Raw genomic sequence first — 27,353 nt, forward strand, 5'->3', positions numbered from 1 at the left:
TTCCTTACATCGCCAATGCGCCTCCAACCTTGGGAAATAAGATGTAATGTTCCTCTTGCCTGTAGTTACACTAGCTCACTCACCCTTCAAACCGGAACACGACACTACTAATTTGCTGTTTGGCGGTAGAATATCTGAAGCCCTACCACCAAGTGCTCGCTTTATTTATTTTTTTCACTGGAAAAAAAGTGATAGGAGAATACCCGCAACGGGATGGGGATAAATAACCTCCCGTCGGTCGTCGTTTGGAGAAAGTGGTCACCACTGGCTAGAAACTCGGTAGTTAATCTATTTCACTCGTAATATGTGTGGTACCTTTGTTAACCAGATACATACATAGACTATCTGATATGTGACGATTGGTCATACTTAATATTTTTCAGTCAGGTCAGCTAATATTTTTATAATAAACGTTTTACTTGAAATGCACCATATTATTGGACGGAGTTGTTGACAGACTCTTCGATAAGAGGCTGGTCGCGTGTTGCAGACGTTATTTATATAATCTAATTACAGTATGTCGTAGTTTAGAAAATATTTTTTATTCAAGTTGATTCTTATAAATACTTTTGAATTATCATACAGGATTCAATTTGTTATAAAGCTGCCTGTCTGTTCTACTGTCAGATAGTAATACTCAGTATCGTTATGTTCCGGTTTGAGGGTGAGTGAGCCAGTGTGACTACAGGCTCTTACCATAAGGTCGATAATTTGTCAGTCTGCTCAAATATTTTAAATAAAATAAATAAAATGCAAATCAACGAATACAATCCGACCGCTTCATTATCGTACATTCTGGTATTGTGTTATTGGCACTTATGTATCCATTTTTTTTATTTTAATTATTAATGATATGAATTTATCAACAAAGTTAAAATGAAAATTACAGTTACATATTCAAAAACGTTTATAATAATAAGAATATGCTGGCATATTATTATATTGGCAAGAATATAGGGCTTTGTGCAAGCTCGTCTGGGTAGGTACCACCCACTCATCAGATATTCTACCGCAAAACAGCAATACTTGATATTGTTGTGTTCCGGTTTGAAGGGTGAGTGAGCCAGTGTAATTACAGGCACAAGGGACATAAAATCTTAGTTCCCAAGGTTGGTGGCGCATTGGCTATAAGCGATGGTTGACATTTCTTACAATGCCAATGTCTAAGAGCGTTTGGTGACCACTTACCATCAGGTGGCCCATATGCTCGTCCACCTTCCTATTCTATAAAAAAAAAAAAAAACGGCCATCTGATCCCAAACTAAGCAGAGCTTGTACTATGGAAACCAGACAACTGATATACTTCATGTACTAATTTTCTTTTGTAAATACATACTTATATTATAAATGTTTTATATAATGGAAGATGTTAGCTAGCCTGTTGGTATGAAACAGGTCATGTGCGAGTTTCTTCAGCTCCTGTGTGTGCATATGTTCTTGTGTGTTAGCTCGTGCACATTATTGATATTTATCCTCTCGGTGGTTTAGTGCTGATAAGTCTGCAGATCCGATGGTCTACTGTCAAGAAATTGGCAGTGTTTACAGGCGCGTATTTACCAGTCCGCTTATTGAATTAAAATTTAACAAAAAATGTTCTACTCGGCGATGAATGACATCTTTTACGGTAAACCATCGTGGTGTTAGAATATGGAGGCGGGTTTGTGGATTCATAAATTCACATATGGTAGGACTTCATACGATAAATACAGGTTTTCAAACAAGATTTTGTTTTATTAACTTTTCCCTTAAGAGTAATGTCTCTACTCGTCAGGTAAACATGAACTCGATAAAAGTCGCTCCTGACTGTCGCTATTGTGTTACAGTGGCCGTAGCGGGGTGGTCAGTTCACACCAACAGGGACACGAAGATATACGTACAGCCGGACAACGTCACCACGGTCCACGAGCCGAAGGACATATGTCCGAAGAGCATCAGGAGAAGTAGAAATAGTTTATTCCTACTCATAGTAGTTTGTTCTTCCACTAGCAACTTCGCGCAGCGCATAGCGATACGCGAAACGTGGGGTAATTACGACAATTACATTCGAACGGCGAAAATATTCGACGCGGTTCGGGAGAAGTATAAATATTACAATTACACGTACGATCTTTACGAGGAGAAGAAAGTTAATCTAAGTGTAAATATGGTAGATAGGAAGAAACGAGAAATATCCGGTTTCAGTCGGTTCCTACCGGAATTGGCTAAAGCGTTGCAGAGCAATCTCATCGATGTTGATAACGTAACGCCGGAGAAACGATTCGAAGACGAAAAAGAGCAAGAAATGTTGCCAGAATTTGACATGAACAAAGAAATGAACGAGCCAGAGGAAGATTTAGACGTGGATTATGATTATCAGTCGAACATAATGAAGATACCTCCTAGAGGGTATGAGGATAGCCCCGACGTGAACAAAGTTCTAACACTACTCAAGAAGTCGAAGGAATTCCCAAAGAGTGAGGTCTCGGAGCGCGAGTCTGGCAACATGAACGTCGATTTCAAATTAGTGTTCCTATTGGGGCTGCCATCGCAAGACAACGATACGGAAATCCAGGAGAAGATCGAGGAGGAAGTGGAGAAATACGGTGATGTGATCCAGGAAGGCTTCATCGATTCGTACAACAACTTGACTCTGAAGTCTATCATGATGCTAAAGTGGGTCACCAACAATTGCAATGAAAGTGGTAAGATCAATGTTATATTATTTGTTAGGTACTCTATACTATATACATATACTACTTTTCTTTTGTAAATATATACTTATATAGATTACACCCGGACTCAGGACAAACAGACATGATGATGAACATTCATGCCCACAAATGTCTGGTGGGAATCGAACCCACAACCTTCGGCGTGAAACTAAAACTTAAATTTTAGGATAGACGTTCCCAATTCCTTATTCCCAATTTCTTGACTTAAATTCTTCAATCTTCAGTTCGTTACATTCTGAAGACCGACGACGATATGTACGTGAACGTTCCGAACCTCATCGAAAACCTTCGCAACCGGTCCAAGGTCCACGATTCCACCAAGGGTCAGGAGCAGGAGTACCTGCTGATAGGGGACCTTATATGTGGCGCGAGGCCCGTGCAGGACGTAGGCAGCAAGTGGTGAGTACTTTATATTATATTATCTTTATAATCCATACTACCAAATATTCACACTTTACTGGTGGTAGGGCTTTGTGCAAGCTCGTCTGGGTACGTACCACCCACTCATCAGATATTATGTGTTCCGGTCGACGTCCGAAGTTCATTATGAGAGTACATCGTCTGATTTCCGCTGCATGTCGTTAAATTCGCTACTTCCGTTTCCTAACTCGCGCCTACAGCGCCCCCTATACTCCTTACTGGAACTAAACTGACAAGCAAATACGAGCCACCAAATTTGTCATTGTTGCGTCGTCTTTCCACAAGAGCAGTCGTTAAAAGTTTACACCATCTGCTACTCTTACTCGGCCCGAATCCCCTGAACCGTCAAATTCTACTGCCTATGCAAAGCCATTTCGAACTAGGCAAAATTCTAATAAAAATAAACAGGCCGAAAACAGAGATTCTGAGCGATTCTATTCGAATAACTCCTCAGCAAAGAAAATGGGGGGAGGGGGACGCAGGTACAAAACGGGAAGAGAGTTATCGAACAATTTTCAACCTCAAGATGTTGAATCAGTACATGAAACCGAGACATTTTCATCTTTTCCACCATCATCAAGTTCCCAAATTCTTACAACATGTAGATTGGATGGTCAAACTGGATTTAAGTCAGGCCAATTATCATCTCATCTTACCTTATGATGTAAGGCCGCAGACCCGGAGGTCCTGGGTTCAGTTCCCAGGTCGGGCCAATAAAAAAAAATATATATTTATATATGTATTGGGGTTTTCTGTCAGAAAATTCTCAGTAACAGCCCGGAGTCTGGAAGTAGGAAGTGTGTACACTCCCGTTCCATCGGAAAGCACGTAAAGCCGTTGGTCCTGCGCGTAAACTCTTTCCGGTCGTGTCGGATTGCCATCCCATCGGATTAGAGACTTAGAGAATAGAGAGTACACCTGTGTTTGCGCACACACTTGTGCACTATAATATCTCCTGCGTAGTTGGCTAATCTCTCTTGAGATTGGCCGCCGTGGCCGAAATCGGTCTGGATGATACTATTATTATCATCTATCAATAAAAGAGCAGCACCGGAGGTTTCTCCGGATCAGTTAACGGTCGTCTACTTTAGATGACTTGACTGCCATTCGGCTTAGATGCAGCACCGCGGATATTTGCTTCAGTAACAAACTGGACAGCCGAAATACTTCGCAAAAACGTCTGTCTGCGACTAGTGCAGAACAGATAATCGTCTAGGTAAGCCTAGACGATTATCTGCTCCAGGGCAGAGACGTTTTGAAAGCTCAAGTAAGGATGGCCATACGTTTACTGAGCAGCTTAGGTTGGTGGATCATTATGGAAAAATCGATTATGACACCAACGAGATTTGGAAATCGTATGGGACGCCAAATCCAACACCAAGTCCCTTGCACAAAATACAGAAAATTCGTCAGAATTTGCTTTTGCGACTTGCGACAGGCAGTTGGGACCTAACGCAGGCACAACGCCTCTTGGGACACCTCAACTTTGCAACTTTCATCAACCACCGGGGAAGATTGCATTGCCTACAGGAAACTCGTCAGAATTTGCTCGTGCGACTTGCGAGCGGTAGTTGGGACCTAAAGTAGGTGCAACGCCTCTTAGGACACCTCAACTTTGCGACCTTCATCACCCACCGGGGAAGGTTGCATTGCCGAGTCCTGCAGTACCACAGCAACAAACTCAGGAGGTGTCCTCACTTACCAAAGCAGCATCCGGACGAGGTACGTATAGAGCTGGAGTGGTGGTAAGAGAACATCAGCCAGAGGACGCTAATTCATCCTCAGAGAATGTTCACGAACCATGTCATCACCGACGCGTCGGACATTCAATGTAAACAAAGAAAAGGTGAAAGGGTCATGAGATCACCACCAGAGCAAATTTGGCACTGCAATTTGAAGGAGATGTAATCAGTGACAGCAGCCATATCCTCCAGAGCAACGTTGCCTCAAGACTCGACAGTCATTCTTCAGAGCGACAACAGAACAGTTGCTTCCTACATAAAGCACGAGGGAGTAACCTGGTCACGATAATTGTTAGATCTGACTCAAAAACTACTGGCTCTAGTAGACCACCTCAATGTTGTACTTCTCCTTCACCACCTACCGGGATTTGCTAGACTCGAACGCCTGCTTTCACGACGCGTTCAGCAGATCGTGGCACTATCAGCTGGAATGGTTGTTTCCGCAGCTCAGTCTGATAACCAGGGTGCTGGGCCACCTCAACTCAGCCTCAGGTCGGTACATACGAGTGGCACTCAAGTGGAAAAGACCCTTTTGGAGGCCAGACCTGGAAGCACGTGTCCTCAAACGATCCGTGAAACTCGGAGCACCAGTCTAGTGGACACAATGACAATGATACCCCTAGCTCAGTCAGCATTCTATACCTGGAAGCTTGGCTCATTTGGGTGGGACAAGCTGATGGGGACATGGAAATCGCAGTTGAAAAACATATTACAATCGTGCTGAAGAGAGTCTACAATAAGTACATACGCCCCTATTTGGAATAAGTGGGAAAGCTTTTGTCAGGAAAATCGTGTACCTGAACCAGCAAATGTAGCTAGATACCTCGGTTACCTGTATTTATCTCGTTCTCTCCAATCGAACCATGCTTGTTCATAAATCGGTTAAAGCATTCGTTTGCGAAACTATCGCATATAAAAATAGCGTCGAGCCCAATAGTAAAACATATACTCAAAGCTATTTCCTTGGCAAAGCCTGCACCTATTAAATTACCCATATGGGATGCAAGAATTTTGATTTGTCATTTAAAGAATTATAATATAGATTTAAATAGTGTATATCAAATATCCAGACACACTGCAGCTATTTTGTTGTAGCTGCACTGTTATCTTCGGGTCGCAGAGTACATGACCTTACTCTTTTGCATGTTGACAGTGGCCATTTTATTAATAATGTAAATTCCATTACCTATCCCATATTTGGGTCGAAAAATGATTCATCTTCGTATCGATAATCAAGTTGGACCTTTGTGGTTACTCCTGACCGAAACATCGATGCAGTATACTAGCTACGCACTCTAGTGAATATGACACAGCAAATCAGAGGGAATATTAGTAATCTATTTTTAGCAACTAAATGTCCTACTAAACCGGCTACTGCAGCGATGATCGATGGTTGGATAAAAGGACTTTTAGCAAATTCTAGTATTCAGGCCTCAGCTGGAAGTTGTAGAGCAGCGGTTTCATTTTTAAATTAAATAGAAAATTACCACTGATGATATTTTAGCTAAAGGAAACTGGCAACATGAGCTTACCTTTAGAAGTTCGATATAAAACATATTATTAATCCATCAAATATAGAGAACTTCTGAGAAATCTCTGTCTCAGTATTTTTGTCCTAAATCTCTTAATATTTCATTGGAAATATTTGATTTATGTCGATTTAAATCCTGTAGTTAATATTATGCTTACATTCAATTAATTCAAATTAGGTACTTAATACCTTGTTTCAATTAAATATACTGTATCACATTGTTGCGTCTTAAATAAATATTATTTTATTACAAATACAAGCCACCGGGAGATAACAAACACGTCTCTCATAATGGACTTCGGACGTAGACCGGAACACATAATATAAAAATTTTACCTTCCAATAAAATTTGTATTATGTTTCCTAAGACGTCCGAAGTCCAGATAATGTCTTCCTGGGGCTACATCCATCATTATGAGCCGAACAATGACAAATTGGTGGCTCGTATTTGCTTCTCAGTTTAGTTCCAGTAATGAGTATAGGGGGCGCTGTAGGCGCGAGTTAGGAAACGGAAGTAGCGAATTTAGCGACCTGCAGCGGAAATCAGACGATGTACTCTCATAATGGACTTCGGACGTCTTAGGAAACATAATACAAATTTTATTGGAAGGTAAAATTTTTATATTCTATCGCAAAACAGCAGTGTTTAATATTGTTGTGTTCCGGTTTGAAAGGTGAGACAGTGTAATTACAGGCACAAGGGACATAAAATCTTAGTTTTCAAGGTTGGTTAGGGGCATTGGCTATGTAAGCGATGGCTGACATTTCTTACAATGCTAATGTCTAAGGCGTCGGAGACCACTTACCATCAGGTGGCCCATTTGCTCGTCCGCCTTCCTATTCTTAGTTGGCCCGCGGCGTCGCTCGCGTGTGAAGTGTGAAAGCCTAGTAAAGCGCGGCCCGCAGGTACAGCCCGCGCTACATGTACGGCGGGCGCGTGTACCCGCGCTACCTGTCGGGCACGGGCTACGCGCTGTCGGCCGGCGCGGCGCGCGCGCTGTACGCGGCCGCGCTGCGCACGAGCTACTTCCACCTCGAGGACATCTACATCACCGGTGAGTCCGCCGCTTAGTGTTACGTATGCACTTGTATTTAATTATTAATATCATTGTTGGATATCGACAGTAGCAAACAGCTGCGTGTTATATAAAAGTGTATAAATCGATAATTTTTGTGTTGTGTTGTGGTGTTGTTTTGGAGTGAAGTTTTGAAAAAGTATGTGTTAATGACAATAATTTATGTATTAAATTTTGGTCGCTGGCTTGACTGCAATTCAACTATAGAACTGTTAAGCAAAGTTACTCTTAGCTTTTTCTACCAAAATTTTGGGATAATAATATATAAGCGAAATGGATTGTAAACATTGTTCGGAGACCGTAATAACAGAAGAAATGGTTAAATGTACGGCTTGTCAAAGTATAAAAACGATTTTAAAAAGATTCTGCCTATGAATAAAGCTAGATTGGAGTGTCCAGTTTATAAAATATCTAAAAAAATTACCAATAATATAAGTCCAAAATTAAATACAATCTCTGATAAAATAAATACTAATCACTGTTACTTTTTGGTCTACAAAAATTAATACGATCGAGTCCTCCATTAATTCTGTTGTAGATCGAATGAATGATCTAGATAACGAAGTTACTAAAATAGACAATTTTGCAACAGAACTCGTAGAATTGAAACTTAAGTTTAGAGAAATAGCGAAGAACACTATCAGAATTGAACATGGGTGCATCGCTCTAACACTCAAACTAATGGGATTCCACAAAAGAAGGGTGAAGACTTAGTCCATATTATGAAGATCCTTGCTGAAAAAAGTGGTTACTTTATAAATTTTAGTACCGATTTTGATTTGGTAACGAGAGTAGCGGTAAGGAATGATTCGTCTGATAATAAATCACGTCCTATTTTTTTTAAAATGCAAGCACGTTACAAAAAGGATGATTTTCTTCCATCATTAAGAATCTGAAGGCATGTGACATTGGTTTTTCAGGCAGGAATAATCCTATTTACATAAATGACCACCTGACTTGCCACATTTACTAAATAACAAACATGAGATAGTATTGTTTGCTGATGACGTTTATTAATATATGACGAGGTGAACTCTCTCTGAAATAGTACATTGCTTTAGTGCTAATAATTTACTGTTACAGTAAAAAGTCAAAATGTATTAAATTCACTACTCCCAACGTGAAATTTGTAAAAACGAATGTACTTTTAATTAATGGGGAAGCTTTACATGCTGTAGAAGCAACCGAATTTCTTGGTATCAGCATAGATTCGAAGCTTCAATGGAGCCCTCATATTAATAAATTGGCAAACAGACTCAGCTCTGCAGCTTTCGCAATAAAAAAAATTAGAATGTTGACTGATGTAGATGGCTCGCCTAGTGTATTTTAGTTATTTCCACAGTATAATGTCTTATGGCATTCTACTCTGGGGTAATGCAGCCGATATTAATACGATTTTTGTACTGCAGAAGTGTAGCCCTCTTCTGCAGTACAAAAATTGTATTAAATTCGTGCAATTTATAACCTGAGCCCTAAAGATTCACTTAGATGTAAATTTAAAGAAATTAAAATAATGACTGTCGCTTCTCAATACATATTTTATAATGTTATGTATGTACAAAAAAACATAAAAGATTTTCCTAGAAATTGTGACGTGTTAACACCAGGAACAAATATAAACCTACAATTATATGGGATAATGTATACGCTTTTACAACAAGATTCCAGAAAACGTCCAAAAATATTCAATTGTGAAATTTAAAAGAATCGTTAAGGAACGCTTCTGTGCTGAAGGATATTCCACATCCGATGACTTTTAAAATGATTGCACACCCTGGGAATGAAACGATCGCCTCCAGGTTATCTCAAATTTAAAAAATGGTATATATAATTTGGCTAGTGTTGTATATGTATTGCACTTCTTGTAAAGAAATGAGATATAAAAAAAACCCGCTGAGTTTCTTTCGCCGGTTCTTCTCAGGTCTGAGGTGTTTATTTCCGAACCGGTGGTGGATTTATGACAATCAATAAGAAAGTGTAACGCTTCTATATTGAATAAAGATTTTTGACTTTGATTTTAGACTTTGACAAGCAGTTGCTGTTAAAGGACACTAAATAATGAATGAATAAACGAAGAAAGAGATTTTTCTCCGGTTTCTTACCGGGAAAGTTAAAGGATTCGTTTTACAGGTATGTGCGCAGTCCGAGCGAAGCCGCGCATCGTACCTCGTGACGAGCCGGGCTTCTCGTATAGCGCGGTCGGCAATAACGCGTGCGTCGCGCACTCCCACCTCACCGCGCACCGAGTGCAGCCCGCGCACATGCGGCTCGTGGCGCGCGGGCTGAGCGACGAGCGGCACGTCGACAGGTGAGTGTCAGGCGGCGCACGTCGACAGGTGAGTGTCAGGCGGCGCACGTCGACAGGTGAGTGTCAGGCGGCGCACGTCGACAGGTGAGTGTCAGGCGGCGCACGTCGACAGGTGAGTGTCAGGCGGCGCAATAGTGACACGTCGACAGGGTATATTTTCGTTAAAAACTCCTGATAAAATGATCTAACGATATCCTCCAGCCTTCAATGCGAAGGCTGCGGCAAAGATTTTTTTCCATGTGTTTACCACCAACACGATACAGGTCTGGCACCATTGCACATAGTTGGCACGGACGCGTTGTAGCACATTTAATTTGGTCAAAAGTTACTCCTACCCAGACACATTAACATCTTGAAATACTCCTGATTAGAAACCAACATATCGCGGAACACAAGCGGAGATACGAAACGATCACTGTGATGTAGTTTACGCGCGATACTTCACATGTCACGTACCAACGCCCGCCCGCCGCGACTTTACGTTACACGTGCCAGCAGTATTTCAAAGGCACTCAAAGGTGCGGCCTGCCGAGTCTGGTGTTGTCACATTTAAAAAAATTGCTCGATATTGGGGAATTAGGGCACTAAATTGCGCATTATAAATTACAATAACATTTTTACATTAATGAATATTTGATTTTTAATATTTTTATAGTAATGTCTGTAAAATACGTGTATGCCCCTTTCGAGTCGGACAGGGTTTTTTTACACATTGTACACTCGTATATGATCAACACATTAAATCGTCATTTTACAAAACAAATAGAACGTAAAACTGGCGCGGTTTTGTGTATTCTACCAACAAAAACCGCTACAAGTTCGTCACGAATCAAACGATATAATATCAGAGTTACACACACCCAGCGTCCACTAAACTGATATAAATATTTTTGTCCACAGATGTGAAAGAATGCGGTTGACACAGGTAAGGAGGGATCGGTTGAGACCGAAAAAGCCCGCCAAAAAACTCGTTAAACTGTCCCTGACGTAACAAACAGGCGGCAGACGCGCGGCCGACAACGGCAGCCGCGCGCGTCTTATACACGAGCGCCTTGTAACTGGCGTTATTTGAGTGTTGCAAAGATATTATTTTAAAATTCGAATATTCTTAGATCTGATTTTTTTTTAAATGTTTCATGTTATATACAAAACTTCTTATGTACGTAAAGTAGAAGAATGTTTGCTAATTTTTACAATATTTTCCGTTTTAATTTTGATATTTGTTGTTGAAATGTTTATTGTTCTTTCGTCGCTGACGTTATCAGTTCTTAATATTGTGATATTATTTTTTATGAACAAATAGTTCCGTAGATACTACGAGGGTCCTTAGAATAGGCTTTGATAAATACGTAAATTTTAACTTTATAAAAATTAATCTTCGCTAAGTTATTTGAAATCGTTAATCGTTTTTAAATAAGTACAAATGAAAATTATCATTATTAATATATTGAAATCTTTAAGATGATTCATGATAGTATTAAAGCTATGCGACAGGCAAAGTTAGAATTTGCTTGCACTATCCTTGTTTATTTTTACTGACGCCTTATATACTGTGAAATGTTCGAATAACTAAATACCTTAGCTTTATAAACAATCGAGTGGAGGCCTAATACGATTATATTCTTATAGAAATAAAAAAAAAAACGAGAACAGATAACAATAAGATGGCGATTTTGATCATAAACATTATAGTGTTGTAAACACATTGATGGACAAAATTGTATTGTTTAAAAAATGTATACCATTTGAATAATCCGATTAATGCCCGGTTTCTATATTTAACGAGTCGTTATTGTGCACCAGTAACCGATCGTTTTGAGTTATTGCGTTTCAATATGTTTTACGTCATACCATATTGAAATCGAAAAAGGGGGTAGAGATGAACAAATCTTATATTAACATATTCCATGCGATTCGCTAATAGGTCTGCTGTATTATATTCTACAAACAATACTTGATTATATTTACAATACGAAAACATTCTATTTTAACATAAATATTATAATTCCACTTTTGTTTCGATAACAACTTCGTCCACATTCAAAACACCATTTCCATCCATAATGAATACCATAGATTCAAGATCTCGATGATATTGAATTGATTCAATGTGATTTATTTGTCTATACTCTCGTAAATTGAATAGACTACACACTATCGGCACGTTTCTTAGAATAAACGTTTGAATTACGCCTCATATAAAATTCTACCAGCCATAAAACGAATCATTACTTGAAGATAGCAACCGGACATTAATAAAAAAAAAAGATAAATAAAATTACTATCAGATTAAAATAAATTGATGCTGTTTCCGTTACTCTGTTCTCGTTCCATTTTTAAATTTAGATAATTTATAAGTAATAGTAACAAAGTACGTAACAATCATCCGGTTAGTCGTAGAACGATCAAATATATCTTAGATGATAAGTTGTAGTTAGTAAGACAGTGTGATAGTACTCCTGCCGGGGAATGTGCTGTGAGTGCCTTTATGACGTCGGGGGGGGGGGGGCGGTGGCGGTGCGAGGCTTTGGTGAACACGCGGCTCAGTTATTAGCGGCGGAGGCAAACGGCAAATGTACGTTAATATTATATAACAACCATGATTGCGTAGAATATGATTTATTGTGTTTCGTGTCAAATAATTATCGACGTATTGCGTGGAGTTTGAATAAATAAATGAAATCAAGATAGAAACAAGTTTTTAAAAAGAGATAAATCAATACAACTGTACAACAATAAAGTAAACGTAGATCGACACGTACAATTTACACACACAAATAGAACAAATGAATCAAAACTGAGCAACTGAAATATTGTTTATGAGATATCCGCCACAACCGAGAGTCCAAGCAGAAGTGTCTTAAAGCCGGCTTGGCCGGCCGATGAGCTTGACAGGCCAGTCCCCACCACGATGATCATCTCGTGATCAAGTCGCGCCACTAATGACCGATACAACTGCTGTACCAACTCTCGACAATTAGGTCCCTATCATAAATAATAATTGAATGATTGCTGACACATCGGTTGTATAGGAAATAATTCATTGATGTGTAAACATCTTATCTTACGCTCGCTGGTACGCTTACCGTGCTGTGGAGGCTAACCGAGACTCCGAGCGACAGACGAGTGAGCGTAAGTTATCAAACGTCAGATGACGTCAGCGTAAGATTTTTTTATTCACACATAAATTCTCGTGAGTACCTTCGCACTCGTTTGTGTTTCTTTTTATCAGTGTCAGTCCGTTAGCCTGCCTCCCCGCTACGTACGAGTATATGCATCATCAAAGTATCGCATCGCACCGCACGGATTCTCAAGTGTGTCCTTTAAATGTCTCGTAATATATTATCGTTGTATCTTAAATAGTTCGCGAGTCGCCAATTAGATTCATTCGTTCGTTCATCTCACTCGTATTATAATTGTATAAACATCTAAAGAAGCTTCCTTTTTTTAATCGTTTTTTTTTTATTTGCATCTTCTCCGCCTTTCAGATGAAAGTCCGTCATAGCGGTATGTACGTAGTGTACAAATATCTTCGCTTACTCGTCACCAATGAATGCTAAGGACCATATGTTTACATACACAACCAGGTAATTGGAATAGCGGGTGATAAACTAAAACTAGATCGCAACGATTATAATATTTTGATGAATATTTTTTGACTGTTATATTTATATTATATGAAAAATTATTATACAATTCGGAATAAGCTTTTATTAAATATAAGATTTATGATATCGAATTATTTATTGTGCAATTAATCGATGACAATTATGTTGAATCTCTTCTATGAAGTTACATGTTTTTGTATTTTAATTTTAACATGCACATGTGTTGTTGTTGCACGAGTGAGTTTACCTGGTTTTGATTGTAAACAGTCGCTATGATCAGTATTCAAAATACTTTAGTTTTATAAATACTGTTGACAAACGATGGAAATTATATTTTTCTACGTCTACATCGGTTAACCTTCTCCTCAAAAAGAGGAGAGGAGGCCTTAAGCCCAGCAGTGGGACATTCACAGGCTGTTACGGACGGATTACGGACGTCTACATCATTAATTGCAGCATTATTACGCTTTGGTTTATAAGCGACACGCTAAGTAAGTTAACAGTGTCGCGACCACTCGCATAATATGTTATATCATGTACTATAAGTTAACTAATAATATTTTTCTGTATTGTAAATGAACATGTTAAATGTACATGCAGGCGTGTTTCAAATATAATTTCCATCTCCACCGTGTTTTGGTGTTTTTTTATAAAACTCTTTACAATTTTCTTTTAATATAAATCTTCCTCGTATTAAATTTGTAATGAATATTTTTTTATATATTGAATGTAGCAGCAGCGGCGGAAATTGTCGCTAGTACATGAAGAAGTGTGTACACATCGTGTAATCGACTTATGTTTTATATTAATATGAATTATAAATTAATTTTATTTTCTTTTATTCACATTATGTTTTTTATCATAAAACTTATACTAGCGACAATACCGAATTAGAAAGACATTATTTATAAAAAAAAATAAATAATTTTTATTCCGTAATTTTTTTAACGGTAATTGCTCAATATTTATATTTTGGAAATAGTTAAATTTTTCCCTTTGTAAAGTTTTATATCTAGTTTCAAGTAGTACGAAGTGGCGGCTCGGGCGGATTTAAGATGGTTTACAATATAAGATGGAATCATTTCGTATGTACAGACAGACATTTAAAATTATTTATCTTTAGATAAACAACCTTTTTTTGTATACTTCAAGCCAATTCATACAAGCCAAGCTTGCATTACGACTATACGACTCATATTATTGTACGCAAAAACAATCTTTTGTCGATCCGGTGTTGCTAAACACACTATCAGCTCTGGATTTTCTAGGCATACAAGGCACGGGCCTAGGAACAAGCAAAAATTTTTTTTTCTAACCGCTTCGACATGGAGGGGGTCCTCAAAATGCCTACGGGCCCGCATACTGTATGTAATGCGATTCGCTCGCCCCCTGTTGCACGGTGATGTTAATATATCTCAAACATTCAAACGCTTATAACTTTCAACTCATATGGACGAAAGCATCATTTATATATATATATATATATTTTTTTTTTTTTTTTATAAATGAACGGCTTTACCTATAGATGTTGTTAAAGGTCCCCCTTTAACAACATTAACAACAACTAACAACAACAAAAGGGGGTCCTTTATAACAACTATTATCATCATCATCATCGTTATTGTGTCGTACACATTCACTGACGGCTTCACGGACGGCCGTGAGCCGTTTACAATTAATATGAGCTCTCACAGACACTTGAATAGGCATTTTACCTTTATATGTTAGTACTGATTCGGAATGTAGATCCGGCATGAATCTCCGTTGTTATTCTTTTCCATCAAAAAATAACAGATGTGTCAATGAAATATAATTACAATGATGTATTTATTATTTGAAATATTTATATTAAAAAGTTGCAAATGTCTGTCTGTACACGTGTACATTATATTCAAGTGATTGTTATTCGCGACTGGTCTTATATCACATGTCATATACTACCGAGTCATATTACTTTAGTATTGTTTCATAATGTCTTACATTAGTCATAGACGTGTATTTTTGTATGACTGATTATATACATACTAAATTATTCATAATTTCATAAGTGACGAGACTCGACTACGGAATCATATTAAATTCGATAAATGATTAAATTGTCTACTATTTCGCGTTTATTCATCCGTGGTCGAGTGTTATCCTTTGTTAGTTAAGTTTGATTATCATAATCGTTTAAAGAGAGATAACGCGCCGTGGAATATATGATAATATGACGCGTTCGGTCACGATGTCCATTCCTTTATATAGTGACTATTCGATGGGCAAACTAAGTTTCGCCGACCTTTGACCTTTGTGTGGGACCTGAAGTGTGTAATATCATAGTTATTTAATCAATCGGCCATTCTAGATTTATACTAGTTGTACTGTCAAATTAATGAAAATATATCGCGTGGCATATTATCGCTAATGTTGTCAATATGACGCACCAGTCGACAGTCATATATGATCTTAAGATAAAAACTGTACCCGACTGAATATAGAAATATTAGCGGTGATATTGTATAGGTTGTAATAGTTACTTAAATATTATGTACATATATATATATATATAATTTTGTCATGTTTTGAATATAAATGGGGAATATGCAGACGCTTTGAAGTTAAATTGTGAGTTTTACGTGCTCTTTTTTAATTATAAAGATATTACGATGTGATAAATACTTGTAGTAAGTATTTGGAATCATATTTTTGTTCATTACTAAAGAAAATAATAAATCCACGTGTGTTATTGGTGGCGTGACCCTCTGTGACGTCAGTGGTGTTATCGAATCAAGTGTTTTTGGTATTATAGTTATAACCTGACTAAATAATAAAATCGTTCAGAAAAGAAGTATTTATCAAAACGAGAAATATATTTTTTTTTTATAGAATAGGAAGGCGGACGAGCATATGGGCCACCTGATGGTAAGTGGTCACCAACGCTCTTAGACATTGGCATTGTAAGAAATGTCAACCATCGCTTACATATCCAATGCGCCACCAACCTTGGGAACTAAGATTTTATGTCCCTTGTGCCTGTAATTACACTGGCTCACTCACCCTTCAAACCGGAACACAACAATATCAAGTATTGCTGTTTTGCGGTAGAATATCTGATGAGTGGGTGGTACCTACCCAGACGGGCTTGCACAAAGCCCTACCACCAGTGAATATATAAATAAATAATAATTAAAGTAATAAATGAATTGAAATCGAAATATACTTTAGTCGAGTACGCTTGTGTAAGTATTTTTACTTGCTTGTAGAAGGCCTGCAGCGGTTCGAGAGTTAGTAATTATATATCTTTATGTTTCACGATGTTCATGAGATTAACGAATAATACCATCTTGGTTATTTTAGGGAAACAATTACGAATTGCTATTATTATTTTTTCTATTGACGATATATCAATTGCCATGAAATTATGCCACATGTGTATTCTACCAATCCGGGAGCACCGTGGTGGAATAAGCTCCAAACCTTCTCAAAGAGAGAGGAGGCCTTAGCCCAGCAGTGAGACATTAACAGGCTGTTACTGTTATATCAATTTGAATTTGTATTATTTTTTAACGTTGCATATTCCCTGTTGAAGTATATGTGTTTCGGTGCGCTTTGAAAAGCAAAATAGTTTATTTGTTAAACGTAATGTGCGTTACGTTATACGTCATCGTATCCATAATAATCTCGAATTGTAATCTCTTGAGAAATTTAGAATCTCAATTATTTTTATAAAGATAATAAAAAATATATCAAATTTAATGTTATTATAACTTTTAAAAAGTTTTATGCGTGTTCGCTTCCATGATTATTACTTGTTATCACGTGTGAGCCACGTGCGCCTGGCGACTCCGTGTAGGAGTGGGCTTTATAGCTTAAACAGTAAGTATTATGTAATCAGTTTAAACGTGTTTAATTTAAATACCTAACGATTGTATGTAAATGAATAGTATAGGCTGTGCTCTGCCTTACATAATACATATATTTGTAACAGATGATATTATATAATACAGATTATAAAATAAATGAATTTTGTTGCCAATATAAATTATTCTATTTTATTTTTTATTTGTATAGTCTGTGCGTTACATACAGCCATATGTGTGATAGATGTTTTCATTATAAACATTATTTTAAAATGTTATTCAATATATGAAATCAGCTTTGCCTTAAAGACAGTCCCCTAACGCATAGTGTTCCGAGTTGTGATGGATTTTATAAATAAAATGATAAAAGACTAAAAAAAGCTCTTGTTTTATTTCATAAATATCAAGATCGGAGATGGCGAGTTCCCAAATCGACGGCAGACCATTATTTTATTATTACAAAATATGCTTTATTTTAACAATTATAATTTTTTTTTTTTTTTTATAGAATAGGAAGGTGGACGAGCATATGGGCCACCTGATGGTAAGTGGTCACCAAACGCCCTTAGACATTGGCATTGTAAAAAATGTCAACCATCGCTTATAGCCAATGCGCCACCAACCTTGGGAACTAAGATTTTATGTCCCTTGTGCCTGTAATTACACTGGCTCACTCACCCTTCAAACCGGAACACAACAATATCAAGTATTGCTGTTTTGCGGTAGAATATCTGATGAGTGGGTGGTACCTACCCAGACGAGCTTGCACAAAGCCCTAGCACCAGTAAATTAATAATATTATTATATTGACGAGTCGGTTGGTGGATGCTTGCTTTTCACGCCGAAGGTTGTGGGTTTGATTCCCACCTAGGACAGATATTTTTGTGCATGAACATGTCTGTTTGTCCTGAGTCTGGGTGTAATTATCTATATAAGTATGTGTATTTACAAAAGAAAAATAGTATATATTTATTATTAATATGGTCATGTCAATTGAAGTTTATTTGTCTTTGTCCTTACTCCTACTATTTGGAATATATTATATTATGTACCTTAATTATTGTTATCCTAAAACGTTACATAATCATAATAAGGGTTGTATGAGAATTGCTCATTCGTGTTCACGTACATATATACTCACCAATCGTTATGCACGCTGTGGCGTTTTATTTATTTTTTCTTGATCATAAGATTTTGAATTTTAGAAGAAATACTAATTCTTACTCCGTTCAAGCTGTCCGATTATGGAACAAACATGAACATATTAGAAAAGCTACCTCTAAATTTACTTTCAAGACTCTCCGTAAGCATATTTTGTCAGAAAGTTCCTAGTTCTTGTCATCTTATGACATCTATAATACATTATTATTCATATTTTTGTACTATATATATATTATGGCTCTGTATTTATTTTGTTGATATTATATCTGTATGCATGTATATTTTTGATTACCAATTACCGCTTTCACGGATTTCTGCTTAACCTGGTGACTGGCAGAGAATGCCTTCAGGCATTAAGTCCGCCTTTTGTTCCAAATACACATCGTGGTGCTCAAAAAAGTTTTAACTAAATAATAAATAAGTAAATGTTTACTAGCAGATATTTATTATTTTCACAAAATATATTATGTATTCTAACAAAAAATACAAATTTCGAAATAAATTTAGATGTTAGCCAAGAAGATAAATTTAAAGCATAATCGTAATAATTACATATGTTTTTAAATATTCACATAGATATAATGTTAGAAGTTACATCCAAAATCGCAGATGAGCGAGTTTATGTAGTATCGCGCGAGCTGGTTGGCGCGATAGAAGAACGTCTCCCGCTCGTAGATGTTCAGCAACGTGAGGTCGGTCGACAGGAATTCTTCAGTTTTTTCATCTGAGCGAATAAAATAGATTAAATATTGGCGCGACTTGTGATTTATTGAATGTTCAAAGGTGTTATTTGGATATTTAAGAGTAATTGGATGAATTATTTATAAGTTTTCTGTATGATTTGGATTTTTTAAAAAGACCAATTCGAGGTTTTTATAAAATCAGTTTCACTTCTGGGTGCTAAATATATATTCTAAATTTAAAACCCGTCTTCATACTAACCGTTGGGATTGACCAAGAATATGGGGAGCGCTGTGACGTCAGCAAATGTGAACGACGAACAGAGATCCAGCGCGTTAGCGTGAGGCATGTTAAGGGTCAGGCGGACCAGCGCTAGAACATTCAAACATAATTATAAAACTAATTTCATTCTTGTAAGAAATGAGACACCTAAGTATTCATTACAGGAACTTAACTCTGGCACTAATATAAATATGGGTAAGTACTTAATCATGTGGTCCTGGTGGGGTTTATTCATCCCTCTTTTCATTCTAAGTGATGTATTGTATACTGTCTTGTACACTCACGATATCTGCCTCTATAGCTGTAGTTGTAAGATGTATCTTCTTGGAGCGAGTAGTGCTGGATGAGGGTGCGAGTCGACTCAAAGTCGAGGTCGGGGCAGTCGATGGAGAGGACCGCGGTGTCCGAGCCCACGTTAAAGCTGAAATGTTACTTGTTGAAGTTTCCTACTCTGTGTTAATTCTTATGTATTAAACTTCTAAACTTATATTTAGAAGTACAAATTGTTGGGACAACTCATAACTAACGAATACATAATATCACCTCGCATTGCGGAGCGTAGTGGAATATGCTACAAAACCTCAAAAGGAGAACAGGATTCAGCCCAGCAGTGGGTTATACACAGGCTATTACTTTTTTACTTTGTCGATATAACAGGAGCTTATACAGATCTGTGTCATGAGGTCCCGGTTTTGAATAAAACAATCTAGTACTTCAGAATAACAATAAAATCGCTTTGTACATTAGTTTAAAAAGTGCTGTTTCATTCCATCAAATATCCTCGAAAACACTTACAAATATACTCAAACTTTCTCAATACTTACAAGAACTCCGACACGAAGCATTTGTTATGATTTCTTATTGTTAAGTTGTTGTCGATGTAGGTCGCGTTGAAGTACGGCGTGTCGAACTTGAACGACTTGATCGTGTACTCCGCAGGGATGAACCCGCGTACCCCGGGGTTGCAGCGCGAGTTAGGAGCGAAGTTATCGCGGACGCATTTGTTATCTTTCACCTTACACGGCCGGACGATATTCGACGGTACTGCAACATAACGTGCAAACAAAATAAACTTGATCCTTGTTTGTACGATCTTCTGTTTAATTTTAGCTATTTCTCTGCGTAGTCCACCTCTTGCAACTGAACTTTAAACCAATCAACCGACGGAGTGACCTTAACGTGCTGGTGTTTTGGACATTAGTTCAATAAATTGTATTCGTTTTAATATAAGCTCAAAAACCTTTTATTATAGAAGACGTTATTTGAATCGTTATTTAATTTAGCTCTTATTATGTATAAGAATATGTTCTTGTTACGTGCATGTAAAAGTTATAACAAACATTGTACAGAATTAGATATATTTAACTCAAAAATTAGCGAATTTAAATTTAGTTTACGTCATATAATTAAATTATAGCAGTTTCGCTTGCATTTTGTGCTTTCTGTTTTTGTTTTTATTTTTAATATAATATGTCATTTGTTTGTATTAATTTTAAGTGGAAACTTGATTGATTTATGTTTTTCTTATATTTGTTTTTTTACTATTAAGTGTAATTATAATTGTTTGTTTCCCAAATAAATAAATAAATGTATATATATATATATATATATATATATATATATATATATATATAAATGTATATATATATATATATATATACATATATATATATATATATATATATATATATATATATATATATATATATACATATATATATATGTATATATATATATATATACAAAATATTGTATGGCTTTTTGGTAATCTATATGTTATCTATAATTAATCTGTATTTCGACCTGAAGGGTGAGTTAGTCGGTGTAACGACAGACACAATGGACAAACGTCTTAATTCTTATGATGAACATTGTCTTCTTTAAAAGGATCTTTGGTAAAGGAGACACTGATGCAGGGCATTCCAAATTGCCACATAGCAAAACGCTTCGTGCGAATGAATGGAATACTGATGATGCCGAGATATAGTCGCTGTGTGGTCCGACGGTAGACGGTCGAAGGAGGTATTACGGTCTAGAACTCCATCGCAGATTCTCTGAAGAATACGAATACCCTGTAAAAGACAGGTGTGCGACTTTGCGCCAATATACCGAATTGATACTTGACTGGATTCAGCGATTCGATGAGTCTTTGCGCCGACAGTGATAGAGATGGATCTTAATTACTCTATGGCCGGTATGCGCTTAACATCAGGTAGGTAGCCAATTCGCTAGACAAACCTTCTTATACTATTTTTTTTAAATTAAAGGAAACCTTAATAAACTCGTGTTGTTCATTACTACTTTGTTTTTTATAAAACTTACCAGCGACGCAGAACGCGACCGTCAGCAGAAGTGTTACGATTTTGGTAAGCATGATGTGACCACGAGCGCGCGACACGACACACGCACAACTAATGACGAACAAACAAAGTTAAAACAACAATACATTTGGATCATTGTTTTAACATAATGCGTATTAACTATTATTTGCTTAGCTGAGAACAGCAGACATTGTGTAGTCGTGGATACCTACTTTATAACAGAGCTGGACTTGACGATTTTTATGTCTTGGGGTAACGAAGAATTTGAGTTTATCGGTTTGAAAGATTTTTTAAATAAGATATATATAAACAGTTTGAATATTCAAAAATTTTTAAAAAAGTTTTTTTTTTATGTTAGATGGGAGCAAATCTATCTAACATAAAAAAACCCCAGGATCAAATCAAACATCTAACAAAAAAACCCAAGGAATAAAAAAAATCCCAGGATCATCTGATGGAAAGTGCTAAAATCGGAGGGCTGCACGCACCTGTAATGCATTACCGGCCTTTAAGGAATGATTACACTCTTTTCTTAAAGGTTTGTATGTCATATTGGTTCAAAGCTGGTTCCACAGAGTAGTTGTGCGAGGCAGGAAATGTCTTAAAAATCGCATTGTTGTGGATTTCCAGACATTGAGGTGTTGAGGATAGAATTTACAATTCTGGTGCGATGTCTGATGGTGAAATTCAGCGGCCAGAACCAATCCTACAAGTCCTCAGAACATTCACCGTCATATATTCAACAGAAGATGCAGGTCAGTTAAAACTTGATCATCATCATCATCATCAGCCGAAAGACGTCCACTGCTGGACAAAGGCCTCCCCCAAGGATTTCCACGTTGGCCGATCTTGCGCTGCCCGCATCCAACGGCTTCCCGCGACTCGTTCTAAGTCGTCGGTCCACCTTGTAGGGGGCCTGCCCACGCTGCGTCTTCCGGTTCGTGGTCGCCACTCGAGAACCTTTCTGCCCCAGCGGCCGTCGGTTCTGCGAGCAATGTGCCCCGCCCACTGCCACTTCAATTTAGCAATTCTTCGGGCTATGTCGGTTACTTTGGTTCGCCTGCGGATTTCATCATTTCTGATTCGATCTCGCAGAGAAACTCCGAGCATAGCCCTCTCCATTGCCCTTTGAGTGACCTTGAGCCTTCTTATGAGGCCCATTGTGAGCGACCACGTCTCTGATCCATACGTCATCACTGGCAACACACACTGGTCGAAGACTTTCGACTTGAGACACTGCGGTATTTGGGATGAGAAGATATCGTGTAGCTTCCCGAACGCTGCCCAGCCGAGTTGAATTCGACGATTTACCTCTTTCTCGAAGTTGGACCTACCTAGTTGGATGGTCTGACCTAGGTAGACATAGTTGTCTACAACTTCGAGTGCAGAATTTCCAACCTTGACTTGAGTGGGTGCAACATGGATGTTCGACATGATTTTCGTCTTGTCCATGTTCATTTTTAGACCCACTTGTTGGGAAACCCTGCTGAGGTCATCGAGCATAGTGCCGAGGTCTTCCAAGGTCTCAGCCATAATTACAATGTCATCGGCAAATCGAAGATGAGTGATGTACTCGCCGTTAATATTGATGCCAAGTCCGTTCCAGTCCAGAAGCTTGAAAACATCTTCCAATGCAGCGGTAAACAGTTTCGGAGATATCACGTCTCCCTGTCTTACACCTCTCTGCAGTTGGATAGGTTTTGAGTTCTGATCCTGGAGTCGGATCGACATGGTGGCGTTCTCGTACAAGCACTTTAACACCCTGATATACCGATAATCAATTTGGCACCTTTGAAGAGAATTCAGCACAGCCCAGGTTTCGATCGAATCAAAGGCTTTCTCATAGTCCACAAACGCTAAGCAAAGTGGCTGGTTATACTCCTCAGTCTTCTGTATAACTTGCCGCAGCGTATGTATGTGGTCTATGGTGCTAAAGCCTTTCCGGAATCCGGCTTGTTCGGGTGGCTGGAAGTCGTCAAGCCTTTGCTCGAGACGATTCGTAATGACTCTCGAAAACAACTTGTAAACATGACTCAGCAGTGAGATGGGCCTGTAATTCTTCAGAAGGGTTTTATCACCCTTCTTAAAGAAAAGTACCACCACACTTCTGTGCCATGCTTTTGGCGTTTGACCTTTGGCAATGACGGAGTTAAAAAGCCTCTGAAGAGCCCTGAGGATCGGTGTACCACCCGCCTTCAGAAGCTCGGCTGTAATACCATCATCACCAGGTGCCTTGTTGTTTTTGAGTTGTCCGAGAGCCATTCTAATCTCGAAAAGACTGACGTCCTGAAAATCTTCAGTGTAGTGTCGGGTTAGTCTTGCTCTGGGATCTGCAGCATGACTACTGACAGGTGATTGAGCTGTCGTGTACAGCTGACCGTAGAACTTCTCAACCTCTTCCAACAGCTCAGATCTTGACGTGACTATTCTGCCATCCTCAGTTTTCAGCCTTGTCAGTTGACTCTGACCAACAGACAGATCTCTGGCGAACACTTTAGAGCCTTTGTTCCGCTCGATGGCCTCTTTAATGCGCATTGTATTAAATTGGCGAGTGTCGCGAGTTAGAGACTTTGAAATCCGTCTGTTGATCAGCCGATAGCCGGCAGCATCAGCTGGGGACGTCAGAATCATTTTCCGTCTTTCCTCCATAAGCCGTAGGGTAGAGGCAGAGATCTTTTTGGTTCCTTTTGTACGGCTGGTCTTGAAGGTCTTAGACCCAGCCGTACGGACAGTTTCCACAAGCCTGTCGTTGTATGTGTCCACTTCCTCGCAGTCTGCTAGGCAATCGAATCGGTTTTGGAGTTCGAGCTGAAAGGCTTCGGGATTTCGGATTTGAAGAGGTGATGGTCGGAGCGTAGACTTCATCAGTCGGGACCTCTGGAGTTTAACATTGATATTTAACGAGCCTCTTACGAGTCTGTGATCGCTCCCAGTTTTGACTGCATTGATCACATTGCCGTGTGGTGACGGCGACGAATATCACCACCCCATCTCATCCCGTGGGGGGCGTAGAAGTCGACCCGAGGGAATATACACCAGAGAACGGGCAGCAGCGTCTCTCTGAGTACTATGACTAACTTACTGCGATCGCCAACCCGTCTGCCAAGCGTGGCGATTATGGCATATCCCCTCATGATTCGCGCAACTAAACCACGGCCCCTAGTCCCCGGCAGCCCTGCTATTCCTAGCCTTGGTAACAGCTGTGGTAACGGCGGGGCAGGGGGTGCTAAGAATCCCCGGCAGATTTCGTGTTACCAACACCGACGACCTCTGGCCCTGGCAACATATAACACGCGTACACTGCGGACCGACGAGAAGATCATCGAACTGGAGGAAGAATTGAGCAGGTTACACTGGGATATCGTCGGATTATCCGAAGTCCGAAGACAGGGGGAGGATACGATGATCCTGAAATCCGGTAACCTTCTCTATTTCCGAGAGGGCGATCAACTGTCTCAAGGTGGTGTCGGGTTCATAGTCCACAAGTACCTCGTTAACAACGTTGTGAAAATCGAGAGTGTGTCGGCTAGGGTGGCGTACCTTATACTCAGAATCACCAAGCGGTATTCTTTGAAGGTCATACAGGTATACGCGCCGACTTCGACACACTCCGACGATGAGGTTGAGGTCATGTATGAGGATTTATCTAAAGCCATACATACCAACAAGACTCATTTCACTGTTGTAATGGGGGACTTCAACGCGAAGCTGGGCAAACGATTCGGTGATGAGTTAAAGGTGGGACCTCATGGAATTGGAGACCGCAACACTCGGGGCCAGATGTTGGCCGACTTTATGGAGAAGGAGGGACTCTTTATGATGAACTCCTTTTTCAAGAAGCCAGGTCAGCGTAAATGGACCTGGGTGAGCCCTGATGGGAAAACCAAGAATGAGATAGACTTCATCTTGTCGACGAGAAGACAAATATTTAATGACGTCTCCGTGATCAATGCAGTCAAAACTGGGAGCGATCACAGACTCGTAAGAGGCTCGTTAAATATCAATGTTAAACTCCAGTCCAAAACTTGATCGTTGAGTATTTATTTCTTAATAATAAGCCAATGCAGATGGAAATTAACTACATAATCCTCGCTGTAGCGGCGTGGTGGAGCAGTCACCTTACATTATACTATGTACTGGGATGTAGGTACATACATCCCAGGTCCTAAATTCATTCAAGCAGCCCGGAGTCTGGAAATTGGAAGCGTGTACACTCCCGTGCCTCAGAAAGCACGTGAAACCGTTGGTCCTGCGCCTGAACTCTTCCCGGACTTGTCGGATTGCCGTCCAATGCCGATAATTAGGGAATAGAGAGTGCACCTGTGTTTGCGCACACACTTGTGCACTATAATATGTCCTGCGCAGTTGGCTAATCTCTCTTGAGATTGGCCGCTGTGGCCGAAATTGGTCTGGAGGACCTTACATACATATTCAATTGATCTCGAATAAACATTGAAGTATTTTATATACCTTTATTAGTTATCACATAATATTCCCAATCCTCATAAACACAAATTGACAAATTTAACAAACTTGCTATCCCTTTTATTTAAACTCATAAGTTCTAAGTGAACGTTAACATTTTATTTCGTTTCAACCTCATCGATTCTGGTATTTTTGTTATCGCAATAAATGAAATATTCACTGTGAGTGATTATTTATTTCTATATATAGCACACGATATGTTGGTACAAATCCGACCCTGGTCTGTACATCAATGATTGCAAATTTTTACTTATTTTCGATAATTTGTTTGTGTTCACATTTTCAATTAACGATGAATGTTTAACAATGACGTCAGCGTGATTATAACAAAATCGGTCGAATATTCAGGTACCCAAGTACATAATATACTGTAAGGAGGAGGAGGTGGTTGATTTGTATCCGCATTAGGATATTTTCTAGGAATAAAACTATCAAGTTTTACAATCCTCTTTGATTTATTAATCGTTTTGTGGAATCTTATTTCTATTAAATAATTTTATATATATTAAAAACATTTTTATAAAATACAAAAATAAAATAAAAAGAAAAAATACACATTACAAATTTAAAGCAAAAACACGCCGTCTAAAAGATTGTCCTGTGGCATTGTACCCAAGACGCTGGCACTATTCAGCCTTTGGGCTAAATAAGCGCCAGCTCTTGGGTCACCAGAAGTGTGGACCAGTTTCTTAGAAATATCTTTTATGATTCTTTTTGTATCGGACGACCATGGACCCAATGTTTCAAAATCCAGCCCCGCAAATTCATATTCGGTGGATAAAAGTGAATATTTGCGGCGCTTGAGTATTTGAGCAGCTTCAGCGGCTACACTGGCTTTACGAGACGTATTCTTGATATGAGATACTGCCAGTGTATCTACGCAAGTTGCATCCCACACAAGAACACGTACCATCGACCATGGCACTAATGTCGCTCCATCGGGTCTCTTGCCATCATCTCTGCATAAACCATTTGGTTCCAAAGTAGCAGGAATCGATGCTGTGGCAAAAGCCCGACGAAGTATGTCATTATTCTCTCTAATTTCTGCTTCCCCCTTCCTTCATAAGCCTACGTGTGCTGGCTCTCGATGTCACCGCCTAACTGCGACATCAATTCCATCGCGCACAAAGAAATTTGGCAACCCATTTCATTGTCGCACTTCCAAAAAATGGAATTCCCTACCAG

At 38.7% G+C, this 27,353-nt stretch overlaps 2 protein-coding genes across 3 annotated transcripts in view; one reads left to right on the top strand and one right to left on the bottom strand.

The window, feature by feature from the left end:
- The window catches only part of LOC126779282 (uncharacterized), a 37,967-nt gene extending 20,547 nt beyond the window's left edge, over window positions 1-17,420 (top strand). For both annotated transcript variants that reach the window (XM_050503259.1, XM_050503260.1), the window contains exons 4-9: window positions 1,824-2,681; window positions 2,936-3,110; window positions 7,311-7,459; window positions 9,611-9,788; window positions 10,689-10,713; window positions 13,277-17,420. In XM_050503259.1, the coding sequence (XP_050359216.1) occupies window positions 1,824-2,681; window positions 2,936-3,110; window positions 7,311-7,459; window positions 9,611-9,788; window positions 10,689-10,713; window positions 13,277-13,348 (1,457 nt within the window). In that variant the 3' untranslated portion in view covers window positions 13,349-17,420. The remainder of the gene's footprint in view (window positions 1-1,823; window positions 2,682-2,935; window positions 3,111-7,310; window positions 7,460-9,610; window positions 9,789-10,688; window positions 10,714-13,276) is intronic.
- A 1,442-nt stretch (window positions 17,421-18,862) lies between these two features.
- LOC126779304 (fibrohexamerin-like) lies at window positions 18,863-21,769 on the bottom strand. Its single transcript, XM_050503298.1, has 5 exons — window positions 21,685-21,769; window positions 20,187-20,406; window positions 19,647-19,783; window positions 19,342-19,452; window positions 18,863-19,123 (listed from the first exon to the last, which is right to left on the bottom strand). Exons 1-5 carry the CDS (start codon window positions 21,734-21,736, stop codon window positions 18,984-18,986), a joined length of 660 nt encoding a protein of 219 aa, XP_050359255.1. The 5' UTR covers window positions 21,737-21,769; the 3' UTR covers window positions 18,863-18,983.
- Between the last annotated feature and the right edge of the window lie 5,584 nt (window positions 21,770-27,353).

The sequence above is a fragment of the Nymphalis io genome, chromosome 28 (assembly GCF_905147045.1).
Source record: "Nymphalis io chromosome 28, ilAglIoxx1.1, whole genome shotgun sequence".
Taxonomy (NCBI): domain Eukaryota; kingdom Metazoa; phylum Arthropoda; class Insecta; order Lepidoptera; family Nymphalidae; genus Nymphalis; species Nymphalis io.